This window comes from Berghia stephanieae, chromosome 5 (assembly GCF_034508935.2).
Source record: "Berghia stephanieae isolate SIO BIC M18660-M18661 chromosome 5, UCSD_Bste_1.3, whole genome shotgun sequence".
In the NCBI taxonomy this organism is placed as follows: Eukaryota; Metazoa; Mollusca; class Gastropoda; order Nudibranchia; family Aeolidiidae; genus Berghia; species Berghia stephanieae.
Window position 1 is genome coordinate 6,171,083 of NC_088364.1, and position 22,500 is coordinate 6,193,582.

General features: G+C 37.0%; 2 protein-coding genes across 5 annotated transcripts in view; one reads left to right on the forward strand and one right to left on the reverse strand.

Annotated features, from left to right (window-relative positions):
• Window positions 1-3,051, forward strand: part of LOC144972303 (galactose-3-O-sulfotransferase 2-like) — a 5,259-nt gene extending 2,208 nt beyond the window's left edge. The window contains exon 3 of the mRNA XM_078913388.1: window positions 1,370-3,051. Coding sequence (XP_078769514.1) covers window positions 1,370-2,525 — 1,156 coding nt within the window. The 3' untranslated portion in view covers window positions 2,526-3,051. The remainder of the gene's footprint in view (window positions 1-1,369) is intronic.
• A 2,062-nt stretch (window positions 3,052-5,113) lies between these two features.
• LOC144972304 (uncharacterized) lies at window positions 5,114-21,577 on the reverse strand. 4 transcript variants are annotated; one of them, XM_078913390.1, is made up of 6 exons: window positions 21,429-21,577; window positions 19,441-19,525; window positions 10,581-10,808; window positions 9,682-9,807; window positions 8,545-8,656; window positions 5,114-7,161 (listed from the first exon to the last, which is right to left on the reverse strand). In XM_078913390.1, exons 2-6 carry the CDS (start codon window positions 19,449-19,451, stop codon window positions 6,451-6,453), a joined length of 1,188 nt encoding a protein of 395 aa, XP_078769516.1. In that variant the 5' UTR covers window positions 19,452-19,525; window positions 21,429-21,577; the 3' UTR covers window positions 5,114-6,450. The 4 variants fall into 4 exon arrangements, with proteins under 4 accessions (XP_078769516.1, XP_078769518.1, XP_078769517.1 ...); XM_078913392.1 differs by having other exon boundaries at window positions 21,425-21,551; XM_078913391.1 differs by having other exon boundaries at window positions 21,408-21,551.
• Between the last annotated feature and the right edge of the window lie 923 nt (window positions 21,578-22,500).

Genomic DNA, 22,500 nt, shown 5'->3' on the forward strand with positions numbered 1-22,500 from the left:
TTAGGGCCCAAAACTCTTTTTTTTTTTAGTCAACAACAAGAACCAATGAAAATATAACTGTGCTAGTAAAAAACCTCAGACCGACGAGAGAGAAATATTCGTTCTGGTATTTTTTGTAATGTATTTATATTTTCATTTTATTTTTGTTGATGGGTGAAGAAGGGTTTTGTGTTTGGTGTTTTGTTGTGTTTTTAAGCTGTTAAATTCATTTTTTGTTTATTACCTTGTAAGTATGATGTATGTAGTCTTGGGATTTAAGTATGGTCAGGTGATATGACATTAGGCTTATGGCCTTAAGCCCGAAGGTTTAAATTCCACTGTGAGAGGCATTGAAAGTGGCTGTAATAAGGTTATGCGTTTGGGTAAAATAATAATTTGTAGTGCTCGCCAGATAAATCATACAAACTTTGTGTAAATGTTGACCTTTATTGTCTGTTAGAGCGACTTAATCAGCCAATTTGCGGTCTAACAACAATAATAAATTGACGAGTGACGTAATCTTCATGCTTTCAAATAATTACAGGTTCTCTTCATACTCAAAAGTAAAATACATATCAACAGTCAAAGCGTTATCCCTGGTGATAAAAAAATTATATTATGGCTGTTAATGCATGCGTCAAATTTTGTCCCTCATTTCAAGGGTGTTGTAGGAATGGGACCTCTTGTTTAAAACTCAGAACAAATTTGCGTACATTGCTCCATAGTAGTAGTAGTAGTAGTAGTAGTAGTAGTAGTAGTAGTAGTAGTAGGTAGTAGTAGTAGTAGAAGAAGTAGTAGTAGTAGTTGTAGTAGAAGTAGTAATAGTAGTAGTGTGTGTAGTATAGTAGTATAGTAGTTGTAGTAGTAGTAGTAGTAGTAGTAGTAGTAGTAGTAGTAGTAGTAGTAGTAGTAGTAGTAGTAGTAGTAGTAGTAGTAGTAGTAAGTATAAGTACAGTAGAAGTAGTAGTAGTAGTGTAGTAGATAATAAGTAGTAGTAGTAGTAGTAGTAGTAGTAGTAGTAGTAGTAGTGGCATTAGTAGCATTTGTAGTACTACTAGTAGTAGTGGTAATAGTGGTGGTAGCAGTATCATCATCATCATCATGATCATTAAAATTTTCATCATCAACATCACATTCTTTATTATTAGCATAGCATTCATTATTATTATCATCATCATCATCATCATCATCATCATCATCATCATCATCATCATCATCATCATCATCATCATCATCCTCAATACCATGTTTGACGTCGTGATTATAAGCATCCCCTTCCCCCCCCCCCCCCCCGCCCCCCACAAATCTCATCAAATCTATTGCACCAATGTGAACAATGTCCTTTCATAGCCTTCTAATTACCATAGGCCTCTCAATGTTTTATCCCCAGATTGTTTACAATTGCCGCAGCGACGTTGACACTTTTCTATGTTTTAGGTGTAAACAACATCCACCTCCAGGCATCTCCATTCTCATCATCTTCCCTTTTCTCCTTTGCCAATCCAAACAAAAGATCACTATTCTCATCATCTGACTCATCATCATCGTCGTCGTTATCTGGAATACCTCAACAACACGTCTACTATTTAAAGACCCACAAAACCGGAAGTACCACCATGCTCTTCATTTTCGCCGAGTATTGCCGAACTCATGATCTACTTCCGCTTCTGCCTCGTCCGTACACAAACCACATAAACCAAAAGCCGCCATTAACTTCTGGTCAGCTGTCGTTGTTATGGCAGGTTAAAACTTTCGATATGGTTTTTAACCATCATATTTTCGATTCCAGAATGTTCACTTTTCTGCACAAGGACACGTTCACACTAACCACCCTTCGGGAACCTTTTGACAATTTTGTGTCGGCATTTTTATACTACAGAAATGTCTGGGATTTGCCATATCTAAAAATTATCCCCGGTGAAGACCCGGTGGAAGAGTTCCTCAAAGATCCAACAAAATACGAAGTAGGCGGATATCGATCTTATACAAATAATCGCCAATCAATCGACTTGGGATATAATATATCGAAAGGATTTAACGACTTAAAATATATCAAAACTTTCATCAGGCATATCGAAAAACGATTTAATTTAGTATTGATTACGGATTATTTCGACGAGAGTTTGATTGTCATGAAACGAACCTTAAACTGGAATACAGAGGATATTTTGTACATTTCTAAGAACAGAGGAATCTATTTTAACGACAGAGTTCAAAACCCCGACAACGAGGCTCTACATAGAAGACTCCACGCAAATTTCTCACAGGCAGATATAATGCTGTATAACCATTTCCTCGCCAAATTTAAGGAAATAATGAAAAATGAAGTCGGTTTGCAAGAAGAGGTCCGGGAATTTCGCAGCATTTTAAATAAATTGAGAGATTTCTGTCAATATTTTAATCTAAATACTCTAGTGATTCCTCCAGGAAAATGGACGAATGGTTTCTATATTTCCCCGTACAAGTGTAAATGGTTAGGTCTCAAGGAAACTCAGATTACTAAATCTCTACAGGAAAGACAACGGATTATGTTTCAACGAGGATAATAATGTGCATGTGTAGTTATTTGATAAAAAAGTACTCCTTCAGAGCCATTGGGCCCATGGAGCCGGAGTTTATCCCGGTTTCTATAGCGTGAATCGGACAATAGCAATTGCTTGCTATTCTTTGGATAGGACGCTAGTCTATCGTAAAGTACTTTCCGCCAAATCTAACAGACTCAGCTATTCATTCACTGCTTGGTAGACAGGGGGGTCAGAGAAAAAATCTCGACTGCATCAGGGATCGATATCTGTCCATTTGAGTGCGAAGGGACTGCTCTACTAACTGAGAAATCGGGACCCCCCCTCCCCCCCCGATATTTGATATATTGCATGCACTGCCGTATTCTGAAAAAACAAACAAAACAACAACACGTATCTAAAGTTTTGGCCAGAAAACTCGTCCTTCAAATATCGGTCGATTAAAACGACCCTCATCTTTGCACCAAAAAAAAAAATAAAATACACAACCCCCCCCCCCCCCACCAAATAAACCCCCAAACAAACAAACAAAACAAAACAAAAAAAAAAACAACTTCTAAAACCTGAGACTTCCCAAGTTCTAGGATTGAAGAGTTTTTGCCAAGATGAGGGTCATCTTAATCAATAATGATTTGAAAGATGTTTTTTTTACCTCAAAGTCCCGGGTTTGAAATAGCATTTCAATTGTACTAGCGATCATCTTATCTTTAAATACCAGTTACTGCGATGACAAACAGCCTACTAATTTACGCCTGAGTTGAAATGTCCAGGGTGTTAGAAAGTGAATGACATATCCGAAGACGTGTTGACGAAGCCAGAGCTGTTTTTATTTTTACTCAATTTTAGAGTGAATGAGTTTGTTTCTTTCCTTAGTCACGTGATTACTGACTGTGTAATAATTACAATGGCCCAATTCAATCAAACTGGAATCCCAGTGTCATGGCCTACTGATTTCTATGCGTTGTGTGATTTGTGAGTTTGGTTCATTAAACCCTTTGAAAAGCTGTTTTCATGTGATGTGTCCTCATTATAGTGCTCACTTTGTGGACAAAACTAAGGCGCATAATGATGTCCTCTCATAGTCAGCCATTTTTAATGAGCACACTCAACATATCTTGTGAAAACTATTCATGATGTTTGGAGGTGTGTAGGAAGACAAGAACTTGTCGAAGTCCGGATACCAGTTTTGTACCACTCTTAGTTTTCCTTCCGAAGAAGTTCTTTATCCTTTATACGACGACAACGTGGTGATCTGCTGTAAACTGGCTGAGAGACTCATACATGGGGGTGTAAAAACCTTTGGACACCACCACAACATCTCTTGAGATTGTTACAAGACGAGACACAAAATGTCTTTCAACCATCGACGCTCGATTCCAAATTCTGACCTGTGTCATACCGTGCATTACCGATTAGATGCAGACTTACTTACATATTATTTACTTACTCAAATACTTACCTTCTTACTTACATACTTACTAACTTACATACTTACTTACATAATTACTTACTTACACACTTACATACTTACTTACATGCTTACTTACTTAGATGCTTACTTACATACATACTTACATACATACTTACATACAGACTTACTTACATACTTATTTACATACTTACTAACTTACTTACTTACTTACTTACTTACATACTTACATACTTTCTTACTTACATACATTCTTAACATACTTACATACTTTACATACATACTTACTTACATAATACTTACTCAATACATACTTACTTACTTACATACTTACATAGTTACTTTGTTACTTACATACTTACATAGTTACTTTGTTACTTACATACATAGTTACTTTGTTACTTACATACTTACTTACTTATCATCGAGCCATTAGTAGATATCTACTAAAGACTTTCATTTCTATCTGACGCCTGCATGGACACCGATGTCGTTCCAGGTTAGGCCAGCAGACTCTTTACGCTCTCCGCCCATTGATCTCCTCCATGTTTCTTTGGGCCTGCCTCTTCGTCTTTTGCCATCAGCCATCCGGAGGAGTTCTATTTTTGGCAGAGCAGTTGGCAACATGTCCAAGCCATCTCCATCCTTGTCTCTTTAGAGTTGTATCTTTACTCACTGTATCTGACTATTCTCTAAGAATTCGTTCCTAATTTTGTAAGGAGCAGAACTAATGTGTAATTATCAATATTATTGGGTTTTTTGTTTGTTATTCTTCGAACAAAAAAAAATGGCCGACCGTATCAAAACGGGTTGACATCGGAGTGAACTGAGTTGTGGTCTTAGATCATAAATTAAAATAGCTGTTTTTTCAAATAGCGCAATATCCACTAAACGTGCTCAAAGCGCCTTACAACGTGTCCCTGACAAACCGCAACACATAACATATATTACGAGACATGATGACTTGTTAGGCGATAATATATTTTTTTCCGACAGTCAACGCTGTAACGGCCAGGTATTCATTTTACACCTGAGTACGGTGAGAGAATATGAGTAAAGAGTCTTTTCCAAGAACTATGCGCCGAGCAGGCTCGAACCCAGGATTTTCCTATCCGAAAGCGAGTGCCATACCACAAAACTACATTGTCGCACATATAGATACATATTTCCAAGAATCAAGAAATTACATTGTTACAGTAAAGCACGTTTATTAATCAACAATAACATAAGATACATGTGTACAGGATGACGGTGGGATACAGAATGACTCCCAACAAGGTAGACACTAGAACGGACGCTAATTGTGAACGATACCCTTACAGGGACGATGCAAGTTTAGATACTTGAATCCAACTTTCTGTCAGAACAAACGTGTTCTGTCAACTTCAAGCTTATCTTATAAGATGATGTGAGGGGAAACAAAGGCCGGCAATGAGAAGAGAGGGTTTTTTTCGACTTAAAAAAAAAAAAAGAAATTTTGGAAATTCCTAATTGAAGTCATGTTAATTTTAAAGTCAATTTTATTTTTCGATGGTCGGCGAAGCAAACCTTTGAAGACCGATTTTTACGATCGGTGAATCAAACCTCTGAAGTCCCGATTTTCATGATCGGCGGAATAAACCCCTGAAGTCTTGATTTTCATGATCGGCGGAATAAACCTCTGAAGTCTCGATTTTCATGATCGGCGGAATAAACCCCTGAAGTCTTGATTTTCACGATCGGTGGATCCAAACTGTGAAGACCGCATACGAACATTGTGCATCATGTTTTATTTAATTTTGGGCGGATCAGACCTTTGATGATAACCACCCCAAATTAAATAAAACATGATGCGCACCCCGGTTTCACGGTCTCTCGACACTCAGGTGTTGACTTGGATATTTAAAAATTCATGACTTATCTTAGTCGGTTTGTTTATGAGTGAACACTGCCTTCATTGAAAATATCACAATATCATGGGCTGATGAATGGCGGGATTGACAAGATCTCATTGTACTCAGTCGTCTAAATAATACCGTGTATTATGTCAGAGAGAAGAAAAAAAGACAACATACGTAACACCGAATATTATGGATTTAAAATCCCTCTTCATCGAACAATTTAAACTATGAGATTTAATTGTTTTGGTTGTTGCTAGTTGAGAAAGTGGGTTGTGCCCTAAACGTTCTGTGTTAAGTATTCTGTTTTTTATTTCTTTTTTTTCTGTTTTTTTTTAAAAGCTTTTATATTCATTTTGGCTAATATATTTTTACAGCTCATAGATTCAAATCGCTTAAATTTTATATTCATTATTCTCTGATTTTTAATCGTAAGGCTTACCTTAAAATATTTAGACCGAAATAAAAAGAGAAAATTGGTTTTCTGATTAGTTATTGTTTACTTTCTTGTTGAAAAAAATAGATTTACCTCTGTCCATAATAATATTTTTTTTAAAGGCTACAGTTTTCTCCTTTGTATCTTACTATAAAAGTTCAAAAAGAAATTTCAACAAATATTTTGGTGCGCAAACTCCCTATGACATCAAATATTGTTGGCATTCATTCCAAACAAATTTCTGAATTCTTGCTTGTACTTGGTACTCATTTTATAATAGACAACGATATTGATACTGGAATTGATCGTCTCGAGAAGGAAATCAAAAGAATAAATTATATAATATATATTATGATAACGTTTGTAGTTGTCAAATTCTGGCTCCATCAATTTAGAGTAGAATAAAATAACACAGGGCGAGTTACAGATAATGAATATTGTACATATTAATGTTATCATCTTTACGACTTTTGTCTCTTTGGTCGACGTAGCTGGGACGGTAGTCGATGTTTTACGAGGCGAAACTATTTTTCGTTTCGTTTCATACGAGTCGTTTGCATTATTGTTTAGATTGGTTTTCAATTCAATATCAGTCTCCGCACACACATAGCCAGAATTTGCATTATTCATCCTCCATTTTACAGATGCATTTAAACGTGCGATTGTTAGTTGTGTACAAATAATGACGGTGAGCATAGTGATTGTTGGGAAAATGATGTCGTTTGTGTAACGTAAAATAATCTCAACTTGTTCTTTGTCCGCCGTGAAAACCATACGAAGTTTGGTGACATTTGTGGCGGGGTCAAGGACGTTTTGTAGACGTTGAGTGTAGAATATTGGGATATATGACCCGATGACAAACACAAATATACAACCGATTACAATCATTGATCGAGTTGCCGTAAAAAGTCGCTTGACCTAAAACAAAAGAAGTGGACAGTTTAATGGCTTGACATTGTAACAGTTTACAAAATTATGGTAGAATGACCGTAGCGTAATAAAGAAAAACTATTTTACCTCTTTCCCAAAACGCTACTAATGTGGAGTTATTTTAAGTTAACAAAACATTACATCTGACCATCAACCGTCAAATGAAACTTATGGGTAAGCCAACAATAAGTGTTTTCGAAATATTTTTAAAAAATTTTATTCATGACCATAGACTATTCATGTACTAAATAATAAGCAACTCTTATTGATTACCTTTCAAAAGGCTTACACCAAAATATATCTAAATTAGATTGCAGCACCCTCTGGTGATTACACTACAAGATTATGAAAATCTCCCCATCTCCGAAAAAAATTTCTGCCCTCATGAACAGCTCTGAACCCGATCAGAAGCTGTGGTAAAACAAGATGTTCAACCAGATGCTCTGAAGTCTCCGGACGGCCATTACTGTGAGCGCAAGTTGGCTACGACGGCAATTCCGACTCATACAGTCTGGCTGCCATTGGTCAGCTCCTGGAGCCTAATCTGTTCGCTGTCACTCTATATCTGCTTCTTGTACATAATCCCGGTAGCTTCTCTCCCAGTTAAGAGAAGACGTTGTTTCCGCCCAAAGGAATCGTATTCTTTCATCTTGTAATGGAATCCCGGCATTTAAGCGGGCTTGTAATTGGGTCACCGTCCAATATAGTCTCAGGGAGCTGTTTTATTATTCATTTATAATTTTTAATTCTTACTTTTATTTATTCATCTAGGTTTTTCCTAATTTATATTCTGAAATGCAGATTTAATCTAGCTGCGGTGATCTTTGTCGTGAGTTTCATTTTTATCTGACGATTTTAAATTATATTTTCCTTATCAGCATTATGTACACATTTACTTGTGGTGAGGGTGACATTCTGAGACTAAGCAATCTGTGTTATCGATGGCCGACTCACATGTAATGGTATCTCGTCTTGTTGTAAGCCCCGTGACATTGACAGTGATTCGTGACAAGATGGCTGGCAATAATCGTAAAACTCAACTCTGATTTTGAGATTTTGGCTAATGGTCTCCACACGGATTGCCCCACTTCACTCCTATGCGAATGAGCATCTTGATAAAAGCAAAAACTGGAATTGCAAATAAATGAGCACCTTACTGACGACCGGTACTGTTTGATATTGAAATTCGGTCCTATATAATATAAATAAATAAGAGGAGAAATAATTAAGCATTATGATCATGCTAAAACCTTGTAAATTTACCGTATACATGGATGTAGGCCTATTTTGTTGTTGTTATTGACCACTCAAGATCTGCTTTAAATCCCTGTTGTCATAATTAGAGCGTTTAGAGATGACTGGAAGATTTACCTTAAATGGTAGCACAACACACATACATCTTTCCAAAGCCACATAGGCTGTGATCCAACACGTCACTCTTGTAAACATGATACGAGGCCATCCGCTTGCGATGAACATGACACTGTGGATGAATTTTACAACGTCGTGTTAATCATTTACAGTTTGCAAATATTCTCGAACGCATCCCCGCAAAAAAAAATCTTCTTCTTTCAGCTTATCCCGCATTTTGCAGGGTTGCCAAAATAATGCCACATTTCCATGTATCTCGGTAACGTATTAGGTTAACCCTTAGATAACATTCTTTCGATATGCCGTATTGCTTGATAAGACTATATATGATAATCAAAAAACACATCAATTTTTGTGTGGATTTTGTATTTGTTTTGTGTTGGATTTGTTTATTTTGTGATTTATGTATCTTTGTTTAAATTTTCAACAATTTAACAGAACATCATATTATGTTGTACTTTTCAGGTTCACAATACGTTTCCCCGGGGAAGTAAAATCGAAAAAAATATCTTGAAAAGGGCAGCAAATAGTGGCACGATTTTTACGTACAATGAGAATGATCATGTGATAGATACGTGATACGTAATGTGTCATGCGTTATGCGTGTTGCATATGATCTGCTAAACCTCTTTATCATAAATCACATCATTTAAAGGGTTATTTAGGTCAAGTGACGTTTTAATACCCTGTTCATTTAAATTAAACAATAAATAAATCGGGAATTGATTATTTCTTCATTAAACATTATTTTGTATTTGTCCACAGAAGAAGCATTTTTTTGGTTCATACGTGATATCATTCCAAAGTTTTACAATTGATTAACAAATTTCTCATTATGCTATTTTTTATCTGTCAATAAAGATTTTAAACCGGTCTCCTCTGATAATTTTCATTCTTGAAATGAAAAAAAAATCAGAAGTATTCCGAATCAACCTCATGATGGACTAAATTATACAATTGGATTTATGACGACTCCCAGATTTATTCAGTAATTTAAGCCCAGGAAAGTCCAAATCTCTAACGTCACTTTTTGCCATGTGGGTGGACGCGATATAATATCAGTTTGAGTCAGCGGTCACGTAGGATAGGACTTGAAGTATGATTTGATGAGATATGATAAAAGTGACATCATGGTACCTCAACGGATCCCAAGGAATACCAGAGGGTTGAACCAGCAAAATGGCAAAGTTGACACAGTTACAAAACATGGTGGTGACACAACACAGGTCGGCCACTGCCAGGCCCGCAAGGCTGGCTGTAACACTGTGGAAAAGAATTGTTATGAGAAATAAAAACAAGCCAGCGATAATGCTAAAGCCCTATTCTCAACACAAACATATAACACAGAGACCATTGAGACATTGATGAGTAAGCTCCGATATTGGGGTTGAAAATTAATAACAGGGAATAAAGTAAGTAAAAAAGTGTCAGAAGTTAAGCAAAATCAGTTGAGAGTATAAAAATGTCAAGTTGCTTTTGCACATGTGTAAGTTGATGAGGGGTAAAGTTTTCGTTACCCCCGATACTAAAATAATAATGCAAAGACTAGAAACTTCGGACCTCTATGCGTATGCAATGCTAAGTCGGTAAATATAGCATATGAGTATTGATCGTATACATAACCCTTTAAAGTCTGTTAGAGTGATTTTAATGATACGTAATCATCCCCCTGAAGTTAGAAGCTGCGATAACCCTGTGCCAGATTTCAGATCTAATATTACAATTAAACATATGAGCGAGAGGATGGTGACCGACTTGACATGGTATGATCTGGTTACGCATCGTCTGCTATTAAAACTCTTTTGCCACTCTCGAAGGTTCCTGTCTCTGTATTTCCGTCTCGGGTCATACCTTTCAGTCCACATCTCCTGTCTTACAAAGGTAATAAGACTGATGGCATTGGTGAAAATTCCTACGACACCAATACAGCCACACAGCAACGCCCATACACGAGGAGAGAGAAAAGAGAGAGAGAGAGAGAGAGAGAGAGAGAGAGAGAGAGAGAGAGAGAGAGAGAGAGAGAGAGAGAGGGTTACCTTTCAGTCCATATCCCCTGTCTTACAAAGACAATCAGATTGATGATATTGGTAACAATTCCCACCACACTGACAGAGCCACTGAGAAACGTCCACACTAACGCATCAAAAATGTATCGGATGAAATCACTCACAAGACCTGGCTTGTTTTCCAATGCCAGACCAGGTGAGTGAGTGGAATCACCAGATACCTCTGTAGTAGATGAAAGCAGAGTTGCGTCTAAAGGTCTGTGGAAAGTTACGCAGGAACCAAAAGAAGTGTAATTATATGTAAAAAGTAATTAACAAAAATGAATATAACAGTTTAAAAAAAAAGAACAAAATACCAAACACGGAACGTTTCGACATCATTTTCAGTGTACCGTTAAAAAAATTCTTTGCCCGACGCAATGTTATGTGATCAGAATGTATACAAGTCAAAAGGAAACATTTGCATTGTATTGATAAGGCCCATGTGTTCACAGATGACATCTGTTTCGAATGTGTTCATTTTGGTGCAAAATTAACTCACACTTCAAGCGATTGTAATCAACTCTAGTCAGAATTTTAATAAGTGGCGCGTGTTTTTATTCTTTTTCTCAGCTGTCCCTCAATGCACATATGCCAACGTTTGTATGAATCTCTGAATCAATTTGTTTTAATCAAAAAAATATTTTGTAAAACAATAGGAAAGGATTTTGTTTTAAAAAAAAAACAATTACTGTCTCATCTTAAAAATAATTGTTTTGAAGAAAAATTTCAGTCTGCTTATAGTCAACATTATTCGACGGAAACCGCACTTGTTAGGGTTGTTACTGATTTCCTCTCTGTTATAGACAATGGTTCATGTTCTTTGCTGAATTTGCTTGACCTATCGTCTGCTTTTGATACTATTGATTACAATCTTCTTCTCAAACGTCTTGAAATTACTTATGGCGTGTCTGGTGCAGCGCTTGATTGGTTTAGGTCATATTTGTTTAATCGTAAACAGATTATTACGGTGGATGAATATAGATCGGAGGAAATCTTTCTTGATTGTGGGGTTCCCCAGGTTTCAGTACTTGGACCCGCTCTTTTTGTTCTGTACGTTGGTCCTCTGTCTAAAATCATCAGAAGTTTCGGGCTGTCTTACCATCAATACGCTGATGACACGCACTATGGTGGTGGATTTCTCATAAATAAAAACTGCAAGGATTTGACTAGTGACGAATGGAATGTTTCGGACAGAATATGTGTTCTTGAGCTTAAGTGTAAGATCAATTCAAGGAACCAGAATAACAATAACAAAGACGATCACGGTAAGAAGACGTTCACTATCTCAATCGTTAATGTTTACGCACCAACAAGTCAACGCGCAAAACAATACCCAGAGGAAACTGATAAATTTTACAAAGACCTAGACGATACACTGAACAAAATAGGAAACAAATCAATATTAATAATTGCTGGAGATTTTAATGCCAAAGTAGGAAAACGTCTCGACAGTGACACACTATGTTTAGGATCATACTCAAAAGGAAAACGTAACGATAACGGAGAAAAATTAGTCCAGTTCTGTGAACAGAGAAAATTTTTCATAACAAACAGTGCTTTCAACCACCAATCAAGACACCAGACAACATGGGTAGGACAAAGGAAAGACCAAACCCAAGACAAAATGATAACAATACACAACCAAATAGACTATATCATATGTCGACACCGCCATAAACACTACTCAACCAACTCGCGATCATACGGTGGTACACTGCTAACATCCGATCACAAACTTGTAAAAACGAATTTCAACATAAATGTGTACAGACAACGAAGACAGAAAGGTAAAACGGCAGTCAAAATAAACACGGCAAAAATAGTAAATGAGCTAGAATGTCGCATTCATTACCAATATGAACTTAACTCAAGTCTATGAAAATAAAGCAAAACAGCAATCCAAACAATGAATGGAAAGAGACGCAAGCGGCAATGAAATATGCGGGGGAAGAAAGTGCAGGCTCTATTAATACAACTAAGAACAAACCAAATCGAACGCCTCAAATCGCTATTAACGATCTATCGCGGCAACAAAAAGAACTTAGGATCAGGATACAAAACACGAAAGACTCGGAAGAAATAATAAACCTGAAAACGAATGAAACAAAATACTGCATTCAATTCGATACTTACAATAAAACACAGAAACGAGGAATTAGACAAAAAAGTGGAAGACATAGATAAGTCCAAAAATAACGCATCGTCTATGTTCAAAGCGACGAAATCTCTGAACCGAAAACCATTCGAGAACCCAAAACTACAGGATAAATTTGGCAAACAGACAACAAATCCCAACGATATCCTTGACATTGTAACTGACCACTTCCAGCAGAATTTCACAAACAAGTCTCACAAATATCGCCCTTCTCACGAAACCCCAGAGACCTAAACAACCGCATCACAACAACTGAAGTTAGAAATAGCATAAAGTGCCTAAACAATAACAGATCCCCAGGAGAAGATGAAATTCCCGCTGAATTGCTGAAATGCGGTACCCTCTCCCTGGATCTGAGCATTGCAAATATCATGAACAAAACATTCTCAACACACAAAGACTGGGACATAAATAGCGGTGTCCTAATTACAATACAGAAACCAGGAAAAACGAAAGGACCCGTAAACAACCTGCGCCCAATAACATTACTGAATACCATAAGAAAAACACTGTCAACTATTGTCCTCAACAGAATTAGACCGAAAATAGAAAAATATCTATCACATAGCCAAAGCGGGTTTCGCCAAGACCGAAGCACATCGGACGTTGTATGGACACATAAATGGTTGGCAGCAAAGGCACTCAAAGAAAACATATCCATAACAATAACCGGAATCGATATGTCCGCAGCCTTTGATACGATCGACAGAGGAAAACTTTTGGAGATATTAACAGACATAGTTGACGAAGACGAGCTCCGAATAATCCGATTTCTCCTCAGCAACACAAAGATACAACCAAGGATATACGGGGCCACAAAACAGACGCAGTTCGAAAGTAACATCGGGACCCCCCAAGGAGATAGTCTGAGCCCGATTCTGTTCACAATATACTTAGAACACGCTCTGAAAGAAGTTCGAAAAGTCATTCCAAAACCAACGACTCATATTGAGAATGCAATCCCTAGAGAAATCGCCTATGCAGATGATGTCGATTTTATTGGATCAACACCAGCAAATATAGACATCATACAAAATACCCTCATGAAATATAACCTCCAAGTCAATGCCAATAAAACCGAATTTACAACAATATCGAGGAACAAAGAGGAATGGAAAAGAACAAAGAAAGTCGGCTCACTAATTGGAGACACCGAGGATGTACAAAGAAGAAAACAGCTACCAACGCCACACTCAGTAAACTCACCAATGTATGGATTCGAGGTGACAAAATAAAGAGAAAAACCAAACTGAAACTGTACCGTGCTCTTGTAAAACCGGTACTTCTGTATAACTGCGGCACTTGGGCGTTGACAAAATCCAAAGAAGAACATCTGGATGCCTTCCATCGCACACAGCTAAGAAGGGTACTGGACATCAAATACCCAAAAAAGATCTCAAATGAATCACTCTATAAGATCACAAAAAAAGACCAATCTCCCTTGACATTTTACAACAACGATGGCAACTTTTCGGTCACATACTACGCAGGGACAAAAACATACCAGCTAACCAAGCCATGTCGGGATAGTTCCAAAAACACGGGAACCTTTTCAGAGGAGGACCGATCACAACACTCCCTGTGATCCTAAACAAAAACCTCACAACACTTGGACAAAGCATTAGTCTCATAACGGCAGGGACCTTGAAAATCTGAGAACCCAGCAGAGGACCGGCAATATTGGAGACACCTCACACAGGAAATACTGGAAACAGCCAAGGCGACCCGATCTTTCGGTCGAGACGCGAAAGGCATCTAAGTCATACGCAATTGTACTGCGTCTCCAATACGAGAAATTTACAAGAAATATCAGCCGATAGTAAAAATTGTATCCAACGTGTTAAGAAATGGATGAATGAGATAAGACTGAAACTGAAGATGATAAGACGGAGGTGCTGTATGTGGGGAACAGGAAGTGGAAAAGTGAAAAGATTTGAAGTTGGGGGATGCCTCCATTCAAATTGTTGACAAAGTGAAAAACCTTGGCACATTCTTAGACTCTGGACTGTCGATGGAGCATCAGGTTAATAATTTGGTTAGATCTCTCTTTTTCCAACTAAAAAGGATTGCTTCCATTAGACGGTTCATATCTGAGGATGTGACCAAGCACCTGGTTGTGTCCCTCGAACTATCGAAATTGGATTATTGTAATGCTCTGTTGTTTGGCGTTTCGTAATATAATCTGAGACGTCTTCAGATTATCCAAAACAGCGCTGCCAGACTAGTATTCATGAAGCATAGGTGCGACTCTGCCGGACCTCTGCTTCATGACCTGCATTGGCTGCCTGTTGAGAAAAGGATTACATTTAAAGCTTGTGTTTTAGTGTATCGTTGTCTTGAAGGTACTGCCCTTCCTACTTTTCGGAACTTATTGAAAGATATTCAAAACCCCGCCCTTACGTTCGGCCAGTGATTCCACAAAACTAGTTAATAATAATAATAATAATAATAATAATAATAAATGGCATTTATATAGCGCTTTACCCCGTTGTCACAGGCTCTAAGCGCTTTACAGTGATATAAAACAAAACATATTACAGTGAGACAAGTGTGAAGGAAACGTGATACGAATTCAATTTAACAACAACAAAATATGAAAATAATATTGCAACATTATGACGTAAAAAGATAAAACTTTAAGCGAGATAACGAATCCGAGCATCTCACGTGTGACGGGAGAGAGTTCCAAAAATGGGGGCCGAAAATTGAAAAGACTGTTCACCTATTTTACGCAATGGCTTAGGTTTGACAAGGATTGATTGGTCATTGCTTGACCTCAAGTTTCTATTGGGGACATATATGTTTAGAAGGTCTTTAATATAGGAGGGACTGTTCGTGCTTAGGATTTGTAGACAACAGTACAAATCTTATAGGCAACTCTTTTTTCAACAGGAAGCCAATGTAACTCACGGAGAAGAAGAGTTGCTGACGGGTATTTTTTGTTATTGCGTACAATGAGCCTGGCTGCGTTATTTTGAGCAACCTGAAGTTTGCTAATTTTGTCTTTAGTTAAATTCGCCCAAAGGGAGTTACAATAGTCCAATTTAGATAAAACCAAGGAATTAATTAAAAGTTCTGTTATATGCTTCGGTATTAAATTACGAATTTTGCTTATTTTTTTCATTTCTATGTACATAGATTGTATGGTGTTATTCACGTGGCTTGTCATGGAAAGATCTTTATCAATGATGACGCCAAGGTTTTTTGCTTTATTTGAAAATTCTATTGTGCTATTTCGAGAGTAATTAGTGATTTATTTGCCTGTTTAAGGATACTCGGTCTTCCACACATTACAATCTCAGTTTTACTATCATTTAATTTTAACTTATTGTGGTACATCCAAGATTTAATCTCATTAAAACAGCTCGTAATTCGTTGTATTAAGAACTGTAAATTACTAAGGGGTGCTGAATCATATATTTGCGTATCATCTGCATAAAAATGATAACTCAGATTGAATCTGGATATCACACTAGAAAGGGGCTGCATATATACAGTAAAAAGGACAGGGCCAAGAACAGAGCCTTGTGGCACTCCAAAATTTAGTAAAACTTGTTCTGAACTGAACACCATTCACCACGACAGTCTGCCATCGATCCTGTAAATATGATGTAAACCATTTAAGGGCAATTCCTTTTATGCCGACGTAATTTTCTCGTCTTCTTAACAAAATGTCATGGTCAATGGTGTCAAAGGCAGCTGAAAGATCTAAAAGGCATAATACATGATATTGTTAGCATCAGCATTACATAACAAGTCATTAAAGATTTTAAGAAGCGCCGTTTCAGTACTGTGTTGATGTTTGTAGGCTGACTGAAAGGGTTGTTCCAAACTGTTGTTCTTAAGATGAGATGTTAATTGTGTAAGAACTACCTTCTCCAAAAGTTTTGACAAAAAAGGTAAATTTGATACAGGACGATAATTGTTTAATATATTGTGGTCCAGTGATGGTTTCTTCAGAAGTGGTTTGACGATGGCACTTTTAAAGCACGATGGAACTTCGCCAGTCAGTATGGATGTATTTATGATTGATGTAATGGATGGTAATAATGTATCGATGGAGCTGGCCAAAAGCTGTGCTGGTAGGGGATCAAGGTCGCAGGATTTAATGGGGGCTTTTTTTATCAACTCGTTTATGAAACTAGGTGAAACTGGTTGGAACTTGTCTAAAGGGGTACCACAGAATGTATTTGTATCTATAAATGGTTCATGCAAATCTAGTTCTGAACGAATGTTATGATTTTGTCTTTAAAAAAGTTGACAAATGTGTCTGGCAAGTCTCTTTGATTGGTTGTAGATGGTAATGAAGTGCATCTTTCACGTCCAAGTAGATCATTGCAGATGTTAAATAATTGTTTACAAGATTTAGAAGTTTCAAATTTTGAAAGAAAATACGTGGTCTTTGCCTTTTTATTGTTGGTCTTCCAGGCACGAAATGCGCTCTTGAATATTTCACGATGAATCATGAGGCCTGATGTTTTCAGGAGTCTTTCTGCCTCCGACACTTCGTTTTAGCTTCTTTAACGTCCGACGTATACCATGGAGCATACTTGCGGTTGGTGACGGTCCTTGTTTGGAATGGCGCATGTTTGTCAAGCGTTTCAATGAGACAACTATTCCACTGGTCTGGAGAAATAATTGAATTTTTAGTAAGTTTTGTTTCTAAATCGCCTCTGAAATTGTCCAAATTAATGCCTTTAATGTTTCTGAGTTGTATGTGGGGTGGATGGATTTGAAGTTGGGGATGCTCTTAAATGTACAAATGAAAAAAATTGGCAATTCTAGATGATGTCGAAGGAGCACAGTAATAATTTGGTTAGATCTTTTTAATAAGGATCTCATTAGATTATATCTAGATGACAAATTATCCCAATATCGAAAATATGTAATGCCAGTTGTTTGGCGTTGATATAATCTGAGACTCTTCAGTTGTCCAAACGCGCTGCCGACAATTATGAGCAGGTGATCTGCCGACTTGCTTATGACCTGATTGGCGCCGAGAAAATTACATTGGAAAGCTGTGTTTGAGTGTATCTCTTGAATGCCTTCCTTTTCCGAACATATTGAAGATATTAAACTTACGTTGGCAGTGATTCACAAAACTAGTTGTCCCTCGAATTTGGAAAAATGCTGGAATGAGATCCTTTTCTCATTTCGGACCCTCTGTTTGGAACGCCTTACCGCAGAGCATTCGTGAAAAAGAATCTTTGTCTATTTTTAAACGTTCGCTTAAAACATATCTGTTTCAATTTTAGTAGATGGTGTGAGAAGCAAGAGTTTGTGTTGTGTGTGTGTGTGTGTGTGTGTGTGTGTGTGCTTGTGTGTGTGTGAATGATTATGTTTCAGCCAAAGTAAATTTGTAATTTAAGCGCATAGAGTCTGGTGTCTCGAGTTATAGCGCTATATAAGTTTTCAGCATTATTATTATTATATTATTATTATTATTATTATTATTATTATTATTATTATATTATTATTATTATATTATTATTATTATTATTATTATTATTAAGATTATTAAATAATACAGCGATTAAATTTAACTGGCAAGGATCGTAACTCATAGATAATTTACAGTATCAAAATTATGACTTTTCCGCTTATCCATTTTGAAGGAATTCGTTAAAATGGAAAGTTCGGTTAATTGAAACTTACACGATATACTTTCAGTTTCTGATTATGAAGGAACGAATGGCAAACCTTAACTATCAGACATCTACATTTTATAACTAGCTATCAATACACATTACTAATTTACAAATGAAAGTGAACATTACGCACTCTCAACTTTATTTTGAATGCGAAATTTATAGAAATAGCTTGTGTTTATGCCGAAGAGGATTACACCAATTTAATGTAAACTGATCAAAAGTAGAAATTCATCAATTTATGATACATTGTTTCCACAAATAAGTACACGTGTTCAGCAATAACAACAACTACAACAACATCACCACAACAACAAAGACATACTGGACACATCAATCACCACATTCTAATGACGAGGATGAGGAAAAGGAGAAATGAAACGAATATGGTAAGATTTCGTGGCATCACTCTATCCAATGAAATCTAATTTCCCTCCACTTTGGGAAGGTTGGAGAATGCCTTTTCACAGTCTTCCCTTGTTATATCATTTATTGCTCTCGGTGAGAGTAAATTTGGTATTCCACATCTCATCTTTCCCTTTACTTGGGTCCAAATGAGCTCGATGGATTGCATTCACTGTGATATGAGGGAAGTCGCTCAACCTCGTGTCAAAACTCGTTTGATTAGACAGTCTGCTTTGAAAACTGTTTCTGGTTTGTTTTTTTCACTAGAAGTATAGTTGGGCCTTTGATAAATAGTCAGAATATTTAGTCCAAAAAGGGAAACAGTTATTTCTGAGCCACCCGAGAGAAAAGAGAGGAGAGAGAGAGAGAGAGAGAGAGAGAGAGAAAGAGAAAGAGAAAGAGAGAGAGGGGGTTTGTTGTGTTGTAGTGGGTGTGGTGATGTGTTGTTGTAGTGAGAGAGAGAAGAGAGAAAAGAGGTGTGTGGGAGAGAGAGAGAGAAAGAGAAAAGAAAGAGAAGGAAGAGCGAGAGAGAGAGAGAAAGAAAGAAGAAAGAAGAGAGAGAGAGAGAGAGAGAGAGAGAGAGAGAGAGAGAGAAAAAGCGAAACTGGAAGGTTAGGAAAATTCTGAGACACTATCTTACCTATAAGTCATAGTAAATCTGATGACAAAGTCCCTCGTCCAAACGTTTTGATAGCTTTATCTTAGTGATACTAAGCTGCTAGAAGCTGTGGAATGTAAAAAATAATCAACAAAGATTGATATAACAGCTTCAAGAACAAAGATTACCAAAGCAGAACGTTTCGGGCTGAAAACCCTTCTTCAATGATTACCGGTAAGCAGAAGGTCTGAGTTTTGATTCCCTGTCGAGGTCGACTGATTTTTTGGAATGTATTTTTTCTTCTATAATTCTTTCTTGCTTTGTCTGGCACATTTCATACACATTTGTTCAGGTCATTTTCATTGCAGGCAGCAGCCTCTCACACTTCTATGTTATGATGATCTATCCAGGACGCAAACTCCTCACCGCAATCGTGTACGGTCGCAAATCCGACGGGAAGCTTCGTCACAACGCAACGTTCAACTAGATGTTCTGCGGTTTCAGGCTCTTGACCACAACGGGACTATGTTGAACAGGCGGCAAGTCCCCACTGATGACGTAAGCGTGCCGTAAGGTAGGTTCTTGATCGAAGCCCATTGGCTGCCACCCAATGTCTCCTCTGGCTGGTGGAGAAGCCTGGCAACTTCTCCCTCAGTTTTGAGCAGTCGATGTCCATGCCCCCTTGAGGCACCAAATTTGTCCAAACCGACTGCTGGAGCTCCCATGGAAACTATTGATGCTATGCGTTTATGGAAAATAATCACAACGGCCGCCAGCTGGAAAATATCTTATACAAAAAACTGTGTGTAAACTTGAACTTTTATAGTCTTGATTGATATAATTTAAATGAGAGATAATCACCAAAACGACTTCTAAAAACAAAAACAAAGAGTTGAGTGACGTCAATTTCATTCCTTCGATATGATTAGTACCCGAGTACACGTTTACCGTTTTCACCCAGAGATCAACAACGGGGATGTGGATTCGACACACATCTTGGTTACTGTTCTCTTGGTGAAAAAGGTTAGGGTCCCGAGTTACAATCAGACAAGCGGAGTGTCTGTCTTCAACCCAAGCTTGGTCTCAAAAAACTATCCAAGAGAGGATTGTCCTGATGCGAAGTACCTATTCGTACTGCCTACGACTACGAATAGGAAAAACTACCACTCTTCCCGATCTTTACTCCCAGCATTCTTATGTGTTGATGGTTACGTTTGTGGGTTTTCTGCTAGTCTTTGAGAAGCTACCTTGGTGAACAAAATGGTGCTTTCGGTAAACGAAACATTCTCTTCTTCATTGAATTTGAAGAAAAAGTTTGAAAAAGAGAACGATGTACTTTTCATAAAAGTCAAACAAAAAAGGAAAGTAAACTAGATACGGCAATTTTCTCTGACCTATACGCAATCGTAGGACAAATAGGGCTAGCCGTCCTGATAACAAGAATATTATCGGTATTGCACGATTAAAAGTTGCCAACGGTATCGCACTACCAATTTGTAGTCGGTTGTGTGAATCCTTTCTACCAAAAACCGATCGTGATAGTGTCGTAAACCAACATTACCAAAAAATTGTCTGTGTTTGGACAAAATGTGTTGTTTTTTTGGTCTTTTATATTTTAAAGAGAACGTTGCATAAATTTAATATTATAGTCCTAAACACACTCATCTACATACAGAATGTGTTTTGAAAAAAATTGGTACTATCTTTTCAGTGGTTGGGAGCCTTTTTAAACAACACGATTTCAATGTCGTAATGTGTTCAGTTGTATTATTTAGATGAAGCAAGGAATGTTAGGATATATATAATATATATATATATATATATATATATATATATATATATATATATATATATATATATTATATATTTATATATATATATATAAAATATATTATATATATACACACACACACATATATATATATATATTATATATATATATATATATATATATATAGAGAGAGAGAGAGAGAGAGAGAGAGAGAGAGAGAGATCATTTTTGAAGCAACCTCCTCATGAGTATTACACACAGGTGTTGATGGTAAAATTAAAGACATGCGGATGAATTAGTCCCGCCATCAAAGTATCACTGTCGTCTTTAAACTATCTTTTGAATTGAACCATATTTTGTATTCACTTCCAGCTACAATACTACTGTACTCTGAATAAACAGCGTATAACCTTTTTGGTCCAAAAACCCCTAACTTGTACTACCATTATGGATCGATTAATCGATTATATTATTTAACATTATAATCGATTAATCGTTTTTTTCAAATACGCTCCTCTTATGAAAAACCTACTTGCTGGGCAATATTGGATCGTTTAAAGATGTAAAGTACCGTATATAGATTATTTCTGTTTCTGTTGTGTATTAAAATGTGTTTTTATTCAGATTACGGAGGAGAATAATGAATAGGTTGTGATGGTTGATACAGTCAGAGATCATACATAGGCATATCCATCTATTTTTCTGCCTGAAGCCACAAAATATTATACATAAATGACTATGCATTGAAAAGCAAAGATAAAAAGTAACACTAACCTCAAATTGCTATTGATTCTACGCCAGGATCTAAAAGCAAACATAGAAGATTATTCGTTATAGGAAATTGGAAATATTAGAACCCCTTCCCCCCCCCCCCCCCCCCCCCGCCTTTCCTCTATTTTCTTGGTAGAATAACACAGGATAATATGCGGTACCATCAACTGGTGTAACTTTGCCTTAAGGGGAAACTTTGCCTCAGTTAGAGTATATTCAGTTTTTTAAATTTATTTCCTTTGATAAAAAAAATCAGTCATAATAACTACAACAAAGCTGAGATGACTCAAAATGCTCCACATTTACAGAGGCAAAGTTACCCCTTAAGGCAAAGTTACCCCAGTCGAAGGTATGTATTATTCCGGGGAAAAATCAATATCAAATTAAGAAATAAAGGAGCAGGAAACGGTGTAAGATAAAGAACAGAACAAGTGTGTATGAAAATGCCAGACAAAGCAAGAAAGAAAAATGCAAGAAAAAAAAACAGCCCAAAAAATCAGTCTACCTCCACTGGGTATCGAACCTCAGACCTTCTGATTACCGGTCAGACGTGCTACCAC